Here is an 11,547-nt window from a genome sequence, read left to right as displayed (position 1 = left end):
TCAACTTTGATGATATTATTGATAAATTTGCTTCATCAAAAGCGGAAAATTTATACATAGTAATTAGTTTTATTAATGTATTATAATCATATTATTAAATATATGTATCTCCTTAGAGATAATAAATATTTACTTTTTTATTGTTTTAAAACTGCGTGTTTTTAAAATATTTCTTTATAAATATGTAAAATAAATAATAGGTATCTTTTGAACTAATTCTAGATGATCATATACATTTCAAAATCTAGTCTTGTTTTCTCAACTACATTTTTTGTCTCAAATTTAATGCCTAGCTTGAGCCTATGACTTTATTTATTTTACTTTATTTATTTATTACTTTGCGAGTATATTTTACTTATAATATTAGATGGTTTTCGAGTGAGGGGGGGGGGGGCGCTAAAAAGGTATTGTGCCCCGGGCGCGAGTTAAGCTCGCTACGGCACTGCACCAGCTGTATCTTCCTCGACAATGGCGCGATTGAAACGAGATGCATCTAACAGCGCCATGAGTTTGTTCTAGCAGAAACCTGTGTATCAGTAGTGGTTGCAAGGTCTGCAGCTATCTTACTACTTAAGTGACATTTCTGTTCCTTTTTGCTACTAGGGATACGTATCGATCCTCTTGAGGTGTGGTGTTCGAATTACGACCACCGGCATGCTTTCACATAGCATGTCCAGCAACACCACCTTGAAATTCACAAAAATAAGTTCAACAACCTACGGAGCTATATTGTGAAACAGCTAACAGCAAGAGTTTTCCAATAAATGAAGAGCTTGTATACGCTGCTCTTCATACAGATAACGCGTACTGTTCTACCACACCCTCTGCCTTTGATTTTTTGGTTATTGGTGGGCTGTTGGGAGGGCTACTTTGTATTAATTTGCAGTTGTTCTTTAGCAATTGTTAAGCAGTTTACATACAAGGTGCTCGGTTTTTATCATCCTCCACATGGCTGGGAGGGATTTCTTGGTAAAACAAAAGCTACTGAACTATTAAGTTTAATTTTTCCTCGCATTTTTAATTTTTTGTTTTTTAAAAAAAATTCAATTATTTCACTTGTCTTTTTTTTTCACTGGCCCTGCATATTTTTAAAAAAAATTTCATGTAAGATTGTTTTTTGTAAATTGTATTGGAGACTAAAATTTGAAAATTGCAGACTAAAATTTGAAATATTGCACAAGGAGCATTTTTAACTATGTTGAATTAAAGCGTGTTTTAATAGATATCTCCGTAATTTTTCAATACTTTTTAATAAAATTTGGTACATAACATAATCTGCATAACTGGTACATAAATTAAAAACTTTTAATCATTTTTGGAATAATCATTATTTTATATTATGGTGCACCAAAGCCATTTTCTCGTACTATAATTTAATTCATATGGGAGAGCTCGCTAATGAAACAAATAAAAAAAAAATTGTTTTTCGTACCGACTTAGTAAAGATTATTTACAGACTTTGTCAATCGATTAAATAAATCAATAGGTTGTGGGTGTTTTAAATTCTAACTTAAGCGTTAAGTTCTGACATTGAACGATCAATTAATTAATTTTTTAATTTTATTACAGAAGTGAGAAAATTATTATTCTTTAATTCATAATATTTAACGATTTTATTCTGAAATTTTAAATTCTGATTACATATTAAACTACTCACCTGCCTGTGGTGACCAGCTGATCCGCAAGCATGAACTCACAGCTTCGCGGTTCCTCATTGTTTTTCAACTGCATGAACTCATCGCTTCGTCTTGGTTCCTGTTCCCTTTGACAGCATTGTTCTGCATCCTTGAGTTTAAATCTGCTTGCGAAACGGAGGCATGAGGAGGTAAATTAACTGACCGGACAGCGAAGAGAATATTTATTTGAATTTGAACAGCGCAAGGCTGTAATGAGGTTGACGGAAGGTGAATAGATGGTAATGCTTTTGAAATTAAAATTGCAAATCCGCCATGAAGTCGACTTCCATAATCAAAATCATGACGGGAGCAAGAATAGTTACGCAATTTAAAAGCATCAGAAGATAGAAGATGGTAATGCATTTTAATCGATGGTATGAATAGATGGTAATGCATTTGAAGTTAAAATTGCAAATCCGCCATGAAGTCGACTTCCATAATCAAAATCATGACAGGAGCAAGACTAGTTACGCAATTTAAAAGCATCAGATGATGTTAAATGCTTCCTGTAATGCAAGGCGTGCAGGTTGAAATTTTAAAATAATGTCTTTAACATCAGAGAACGGGCATTATTATGATGTTGATGGAGATGATTGAATAGTAACGTAATTAACATAGTTGAAGTCAGTCAAGTAGGCATTTATCATAAAAAGGATGCAAAGAGATTTCTAGGTCGAAATCCATTTTCTGCAGAAGCCGATTGATTGACATATTGAACGTACTTAGGATATTTTTTCTTTTGAAAATAGCTTAGTGTTTTTTTCTTTTGAAAATAGCTTAGTGTTTTTTTCTCGGGCACTGTTTCTAAAAAGGTAGTGCATTATCCGTCTTAGATGATTTACTGGGAGGAGGTGCAGTGGTTCTGCGGATGATGAAAAATCAAATTTAAGTTTTTAACGAGTAGATTGAAGCTTAGGTGAAGATATAGGAAGACCAGTTTGTGTACTGACAGCGCAAAATGAAGTTTTAGCAACTACAAGAGTAGGATACGCCTCTACGGGGAGTACGGGCGGTTACTATTCTATGGGCTGAATTTTGAATAAGATTTTGTAACACTTTGAATCTCCTCTTTGGACCATTTAGGATTGGAGAATGCTGCATGAATACTTTAGCAATTTAAGCAAAAAGGCTGCGACTCACAGGAAGCCTCAACATAACCAGCAACAGAACATCAAGCATATAGCCGAGCAGGATGCTTTCGAGTGGCCTAATTTTTGATACTGAAAGCAGCTTAATGGGTTTGGTAAGTAATACTGATTGGGCAATTATGCCAAGAAAGTTTAACAGAAGATAGTATCTTTGGTTAAACAAAAGTCAGTATGAGGTGTTTAGTAGGAATGAATTCATCATCCCTGTGTTCGATGCAACGAACGGATTACTTTTTGGTCATTCAATTCGGTGATTATTGTTTCTTCTGTGAATTCTGATGCGGAAATAACATATTTAGAAGAGTTAAGTGACGTATGGGGGTAGACTTTAACTTAAAATGAGCAAATGGTGGTGCAAGTCGATAATATAGAAAGATAAGTTGGCCCAGGGGGTCGCCGGTAAATATCCACTTTATAAACGTAAAAGGTTAAGATTCTAAGAGTGAAATAAGGTGTAATGATATCGTTTTTCTGTTACCTGTGATACCAGATATAAATAAAAATATCTTGCATTCTCTTTTTTGTGTAGTATTGCTCGCTTAAACAACAAATAGATATTTTCTTTACAAGAAAGTCAGAATAGCAGAAAGTTAAAATTTTTAAACTTTTTATAATCATAAAATTTTTGTATTTTTAATATTTGTATTTTAACCATGCCATAATAGCAGAATTCTATTAATATGCCAAATACCCCAGTCTTTACATCAAGCGTTTACTATACCAATTTCAAGTCATAATTAATTTGGAACAAAAATATGTAAAATATTTGTCAATTGAAAAGAAAAAATGCATTACATGGCTCCTTTCTCAACCTAACTTCTGGCTATAAGACTACAAAGACCGAAATTTTAAAACATTTTTTTTCAGCAGTTATTTAGCCAGAAATATTGTTGTTGTTGATGTTTTGTTTAAAACGGACCCATTGCAGATGTATTTGTAACACATACGATTTACCACTGAATGCAAACTGATAATTAATTACATTAAGAAATAACTAGTTCGTAGTAAAGATTATTGTAAGACTTAAATTAGAATAAACATTTATTTGTATATTTAACAAGACTCTAGAGAGTATTATAACAAATGAATTTCTGTTAGCGTTTCTGGAGAGCTATAATTGTAGCATATGCTTTTCAAAATTAATAAAATTTTATTGGTGTCATGCTGAAATATGCATAACATATTCCCCAACATTTAAAAACTAAATTATCATCTTATCTAATCCTTTCAATAAATAAAAATTATTAATGCAATCAGTAATCTTTTTATGCCACACCTTGATTGAGAACAGAATAAAATCTATTTGTAGAAATTCTCTCTACAACTGCCATGAAAATTCGAAAATCGCTATACAGTTGCTAAATGCTTTGATTTCATTAATATTCCTTACTGTTTCTTATACTTTCCTTTCCGCCAATATATTTGAATGCGCAAGACTAAGAAAAAGAGCCTTGGCTATAAATTAATAACCAATACAGGGATTTCTCAACTGTCTTAGGCGAAAACTATTCAAACGTAGACATGACACTTGCATTCTTTATTTCTTGGGGGTCGGAGATGTCCCGTGGAACTTAAACCCGCAGCCACACCCTCCAACACATGTTCAAAATTTATTATTTTTAACCATTCATATGTTAAGAATAGGGTATCTACCAGTAAAACAGGCCGGATTTCGTAATAACATGTCACAATTCAGTCAGTTAGTCAAGGCTGCTTTGGACGAGAGAAACATTCTGACATCCATCTATGCAAACTTTAAAGGGGCATTCCGTCTGGAGGGAAAAGCTCCACCCGAAGATCCTGAGTATGGGTATCACTTCAAACTTATTTAATTGGATCCGACGTTTTACAAGTCAGATAATCAGCAGGGTTCAATTTGGAGATTTCCTTTCAAAATCTACAAACTGGACTACCACAGAGAGCACTTGGTAGTTGTACTCTGTTAAATATCTATATCATTGATCTTTTCTCAGCTCTTAAATCAATACCTAGTATTAAATGTCTATTACTTACTGATGATCTGGTAATATGGACTCGAGTAACAAAACACTGTGCAGAAGACTTGATGGAAAATCGATTAAATAAAGCGCTACTTGCCCTCTTTGATTCGAGTGATGAAAATAATATGACTATCAATTCAGAAAATACAGCTTCCCAGTCCTTTTCTATTACTCACGAGGCTTTTCGTCCAGAGCTTCAGAACCAAAATAGTTTGATTGTCAATACAGATACATTCACATACTTGGTAGTGACTTTAGATAATAAGTTAAGTTGGAAACTCCATGTGGAGAGGCTCATAGAGGGGGTTACAAATAGATTTAATGTGCTCAAACGTTTGGAAGGTTGTAAATGGGTGTCAGCCCGGTGTACCCTTAACACTACAGATAATATATTTGCCCTTCCTTTAATGACGCACTGCTGTGAGGTCTTTATTACAACCCCATAATTGGTGTTTAATAAACTCGAAATTCTGTAAAACCAAGGCTCCCCGCTTGGTTACAACAGCTGTGAAGACCACGCCGATTGATCCAATGCTAATCCTGACAGGAAATAAACCTTCTAAGATATTATGAAGGAGAGGGCTTTGGCCCTCTATGAATTGCTTCGGAGAATCAATAATTCCTATAGGAGCGACTAGGCAACTTAAAACCCAGAATTGATTCATCCAGAAAGTTCTGGACATCAGAAAAGATATTGCTATTCCGGGACACCTGCAACCTCTTTTGAAACTCCTTGGAAATAACATAGCAAACAAAATTGGATCTAGCGGAAGCCATCCATTGTAAAAGAGATGTTGCACAAAGTATTGTAAAAAGTCTTGGGAGACCATTGGGGTTGGATACCCACTAATTTGCTGCACACTTTGACTGATGGATCTCAATTCGACTGCCATTTTAATGTAGGGTTGGTGTTTTCGGACTTCCTTTCATTCAACGCCCCAGCAGGCTACATTGGTACTGTCTTTGATGGTGAAGTGGTGGCGGTGAGTGTGGCCTTATTGCAGTACTGGCTCTCCAAAACAAACTTGGAAATACAGTCCTTTTTTCGGACTCACAAGCAGCTATTTGATTAATTAGCTTTGTTGCATTCCTATTGACACCTGATATGATGTCAAGAACTCCAGAGAGCTTTGAATTTGAAGGGAAAACGAATCGCTCTCCAATTTGTACTAGCCCATTGTGGTGTTTGGGGTAATGAACAGGCAGATTTGCTTACAAAAAGTTGCAAATTTGTTACATTAAAATACAGTAACTTCCTTTTGAAAATTAAACTGTTTGTGAAAAATCTATGTAAAACTAATTCATTGCGGGATCTTCGATCTAACACAACCCTAAAAAAGTTGCAGGAGGGTAAGCCTTTCTTTATTACCCGACAAACCTAAACATGATTAGTTGCGGCCTTCAGTTTATCTATGGGCTATGATTGTCTTTCTGCTCATTTACATAGTATACTCTTTTCCGCCACGCCTTTTTGTCCACTTTGTAATACTGGAGAAGAAATAGGCAAGGACCACTTGCTCCGATGTGGGGCCACAGAACGATGTGCATACGCAGAATTCTCAAGGTATTGGGATGCAAGAGAACTTTTAGTCTCTAGTGCAATGACTTCGGTCTTTCTTTGTCATCTCGTGTACATATTTATATTTTTGTATGTTTATCTTTTTTAGATAATTTTACTTTTTGCCTTGCCATTGGAAATAACTATTCATAGGTACATAAAAATGAAGAATTCTCTTTAATTTGGAGTTCCATATATTTCATAAATTAAATATTTTTATTGTATTTGATTTCTCATTAAGCAATTTATGATTTTTGATAAGTAATTGTTTGCCTATATCACTCTGGAATGGAATAATAAAAATTTGAAAATACATCAATCAACATCTAATAGTAAATTATCTATTATCTATCTAATTAGTATCTAATTTCTTCAACAAATGGAAATTCAAACACCATCAAATAATTTTATCACAATTGCTATGACAATATTTAATTAAATATTGTCATATAAGACCCATTTCAATTATGCTCAATACAATTTATTAGGTTAAGGTTGATTTTGAACTAAAACTTCTAAGAAATGGTGTAAATATTTTAAAAGAACCAATAATGCAAAGGTAAAATGAATAATTTTTAATCAAAAAGAAAATTTTACAATATATTTAGCATTTTTATTATTTAAAATAAATGCATAGCTATGAAAGGCAACTAATATATAGTTGATAATAGGCGATGAGATGCTGATGATAAGGTACAAGGGGAATCTGAAAGGACCAACAATAATGCAAAATATTAGTCATATTAGAATTCATTATGAATTTGACACACACACAATAAAAGAAAAATATATATTATTACTAATAGAATAATTATAATTTATTGATTTTGATTACATTAAAATTTTAAATTAATATGCAATATTAGATATTTTTATTTTAATCAAAAATTATTATTGTTTATGATATTATTCAACATTGTGTAGCAGACCCGTTTATCTGTAATTCTTGGGAATTAAGGATCATTATACTAGCTCTCTCTTAATAACTAACAATTATTGTTTTTTTATGCTATTAACTAAGGTTATTCTATTAATTATTGTACTAAAGCATGGAATTCAAGGTAATTCTTAGTAGTGGATTTCCTATTTTTTATGTTGGGTTGTTCCGAAAGTAATTTAGTTTTTTTCTAACGGAGAACTTAATTATACACTGGTGAAATAAATTAAGAGAATTTGCATATTTTATCAAACTTCATGAAAAGAACTGAACTGAATGTAAAACCACTGCTTCTAGACAAAAATACAAATCTTGTACATCAAATACGTAAGTGTACATGCGTGTGTAGATGGGAGCCAGTTCAGAAACAGGTTTTATAAGAGCACTTAAGTTAAGAGGCATTTCGTTTGCTAACACACCTGGGCGAATTTCTTGGTGTTATTTTGTAGTAATAGGTAAAATTCAAATTGTAACAGTAAAAATAAGTAACCACCAACGTTGAGATGATGGAATGAGGTGGCGAATGAGGTGGTGGGAAGCAGGCCAATTTCAGGTCCAGATTTGTAGAGAGTTCAATTTAACGCCCAGCGTTGTGTGTAACTTATGGAAACAGTTCCAGGATACCGGATCCATGGAGAAAAAACCTGGGCAAGGTCGTCCAAGAGCCACGACGGTCAGTGAAGATCGCCATTTGTCCATTATAGCGAGGCGTAACAGAGGGACTACAGCTTCTCAGCTCTCTCGTGACTTGTATGCAGTCTCAGGAACCCAAGTATCAAGGGTGACTGTTTCCAAACGACTTCATGAGAGAGGGCTGTTTGCGCCCAGCTCATTTCTACGAACAGGAGAGTCCGTTCAGCATGGTGCCGAGAGCATAAAGATGGGAGTATGGATCAATGGGTGACCGTTCTCTTCACAGATGAGTACATGTCCAGCCTAAACACTGATTCTCGCCGTACGTTTATATGCAGAGAACCGGAGACCTGCTACCTATCCTCCATTGTCCTCAAAATCAACCATTATGGCGGAGCATGTTTTGGTCTGAAAACGTATCATGTTGGATGGTCGCACACCTCTATCTTTGAAAGATGCTCTGTGACTGGTGTGTGGTATAGGGATGAGGTTTTGGAGCCCTATGCTTGCTTTTTCAGGGGTGCAGCTGGCTCTGAGTTCGTTTTAATGGACGATAAAGCGAGGGCACATAGAGCTTTTATGGCCAACGAATTTCTAGACCACAACCCTATAGAGATTGTCTGGGATGCATTGCAACTCGCTACCCCCTCCGAAAACCACGAGGGAATGAAAACAGCGTTGCTGAGTGAGTGGGAACAATTGCCACAAGAAATGATAAACTGTCTAGTTTCAAGTATAAAATTACTCTGCGAGGCCTGTATATCTGTAAGAGGGGACCATATTAATCCACTTTTTTTGTTTATTCTGCAACTGCTGTTTCATTCTTTCTGACTCCAACGAGTGTTACGCATGATCATGCGTGTGTATTACATTTGTTGAATGGTTATTTGTTTTGTATTGTATCAATGCATGTGTATATCAAATTTCATTAAAATCGGTCCAGTAGTTCTAGAGATAATAGATCAAGTCTGCAAATTCTCTTAATTTCTTACACCAGTGTATTTTGGCAGCTGATATAGCAAGGCTTGATTGTTAAAAAGTTTCTTTTGATTTTATGCAGTAGTTTTTGGTTGGTCCCGGGACATTGCGGGATTTGGGGTAATGAAAAAGCTGATTTCTTGGCCAAGAAAGGAACAACTATTGCCCAAGCATCTCGTTGCTCCATCTCTCTGCACTCATTTAAATTGCTGGTCCGAAACCAATTCCGGAACATGCTCTCAGAGAATTTCCGTACAAGCAATATACACAAAACCTGGTTCAACCATATTTTAACTATCCCAAATCAGCCCAGGTTTACGGCAGTCGCTTTCTTTAGACTTGTAACGGGCCATGACTGTCTGGCCAAACACCTTTTTAGCATAAACATTTTTGACTCTCCTAAATGCAAGCTCTGTCGCCTTGGGGAGGACATGGACTTGCCCCATATTTCCGTCTGTCCTGCGCTCATCTCCACTACTGTGTGTGGACGCTACTGGGAAGCTAGGGCCCGTATGGGCTAAGCATGTCACTATGCATTCAATTCTATTGATCTCTTTTTGCCTTGTTTTTCTTGTTATTTTATCCTTTTTGTTCTTTTAAATTGGCCTGCCATTGGAAATAAAAAAAAAATAAAAAAAAGTTTTTGGTTGGTTTGGTTGATATGGAGAGGGAAAAGAGGAATTTTCGGCATACTTTACTGTTTGCTATATTTTACTGTTCGGCATATGTTACTGTTAAAAAGCTGTGCAAGCAAGAAATAAATTATTTGATGTGTATATGGAAAAGATGCATTATATTGGCAGTATGCCAGTGTCAAAACTGGTTTCGCAAAATTTCGATTAAGATGCACAATGTCAGTTTAAGCAGATGCAATAAAGTCATTAATCGATTCAAATCAGCAAATAATGACACATGAGATCGTTGAGACATTAAATTTATTAAATTCGACTGCTCACGATCCTTTGAAAAAACTAAAGTTAAATCTTAAAGCTCAACAAATGGATTCTTCATGTTCTTACAAAAAGAAATTTGTTTCACTGCGTGTGATTTGCTTTTCAATTGTCAAGAAAATTATCCATTTTTGGAGCACATCATTACTGGAGACGACTACAATGTTGTAGTCTCCCCAAAATTGGTTAGATGGTAAAACCTTTTCTTGAAATAAGGAAGTCAAAAATCACCCGGATCAGTTTTTTGTCAGCAAAAAATAGCACATTTTATGAACATGGAATAATGTTACTGCCAGGAAGATGGCAAAAAGTATTGAGCCAGAATGGACAATATATGATTCAGTAAAATTTTTATTCACTATAATAAAATCGCCTTTCATTTTCATAATTTCTTTTTCTTTCCGAACTAACCGATAAAATAAACACAACAATGCATACTTAAGAATGAAACAGTCAATCAATAATGGTAATCAAATCAAGGTAAAAATGAAAAACAGGATTAAAAAACAGTGGTGCTTTAAATTAATTCATTTTTAATGTGATTAAAACATCTTTCAATAACAATATGCGTGATTGACACATTTCTGACGATATAAGGTTAACCTAAGGTTAAGTGAGTTAAACAAAATTTATCTGCTTGTGAAACTATGATGTGCAAATCAATACTTGATACTTAGAAAATATTCATTTAATCATAGTTAAGAAGAAAGACCTTTTATACCATGCGTGGTGGCAGTTACGAGCCTTATTCACATTCAGATGGATGGGTACAGGTTAAGTAAAATCAGCCAGTCTGCAAAACTGACTACATTGCTACCACCATGCCATTGATAGCTTGAAATTAACCTCCATCTTAGCCAACAATTGGCTGTAGTGGGAAAGTTTTATATTTTTTATACTACAGAAAAAAAAATGTGTTGTAAAGTACGGAAGCAGTAATTTTTAAAAATTATGATGAGAAAAAATCAAGTAATTTAATTTAATTTTCATAATTTAACTTTTTCACTTAAATCTATTATAAAGTGATGCAGAGAGGAATAATAAGAAATATAAAAGTCTAATAACAATGAATCTGTCTATGGTAAAATAGAAAAGAAATACAATAGATTACTTTATTAGAATGATAATAAAAAAGAGCTGTACACAATGAGTAAGAAATTAATATTACATACAATTAAATTAGTATAAATTAATGGATATAATTACTATGAATAATTAATTACTATGCATAAATTAATTAATTACTATGAATGGCAAAAAGGCAATTATAATTTTGTATGGTACTTTAAATAAGAGATTGAGAAGTGATAACAAATAGATTAATTAATAAAAAATACCAATAGATTAAATATGATCTGATTTATGAATTTGTGTTTATTCAGGAAATCACGATTAAAAATTATCATTAAATTATGGAGTAATCATTAAATTATAGTGTAATTATAGATCATTAAATAATAGTAGTTTTGATTAATATTTAAAAATCATGCATGTGACTTAAGTAATTTATTTATAATATTTTAAATATTTTGAAACAGAGTTTCTTTAAACTTAAGGCTTTCTAAGCATAAACTTAAAAAAAAAAAAAATTCTTCTTTTCTTAAAATTTATAAAACGTTAAAGTCCTTAAATAGTATTTAAAGGGATTTTTTATTACTGATAAGATT

The 11,547-nt window shown here is 33.7% G+C and overlaps 1 protein-coding gene across 2 annotated transcripts in view; it reads right to left on the bottom strand.

Annotated features, from left to right (window-relative positions):
* Positions 1-6,942: 6,942 nt before the first annotated feature.
* Positions 6,943-11,547, bottom strand: part of LOC107439338 (males absent on the first) — a 32,649-nt gene continuing 28,044 nt past the window's right edge. For both annotated transcript variants that reach the window (XM_016051902.4, XM_071183490.1), the window contains one exon: positions 6,943-7,088. Coding sequence is in view for 1 of the 2 variants with exons in the window: in XM_071183490.1 (XP_071039591.1) it covers positions 6,962-7,088 (127 nt within the window). In the remaining variant the exon portion in view is untranslated. The remainder of the gene's footprint in view (positions 7,089-11,547) is intronic.

The sequence above is a fragment of the Parasteatoda tepidariorum genome, chromosome 7, assembly GCF_043381705.1.
Source record: "Parasteatoda tepidariorum isolate YZ-2023 chromosome 7, CAS_Ptep_4.0, whole genome shotgun sequence".
Classification (NCBI taxonomy): Eukaryota; Metazoa; Arthropoda; class Arachnida; order Araneae; family Theridiidae; genus Parasteatoda; species Parasteatoda tepidariorum.
The sequence above is the reverse complement of the archived record's forward strand: the minus strand, read 5'-3'. Positions and strand labels throughout refer to the sequence as shown.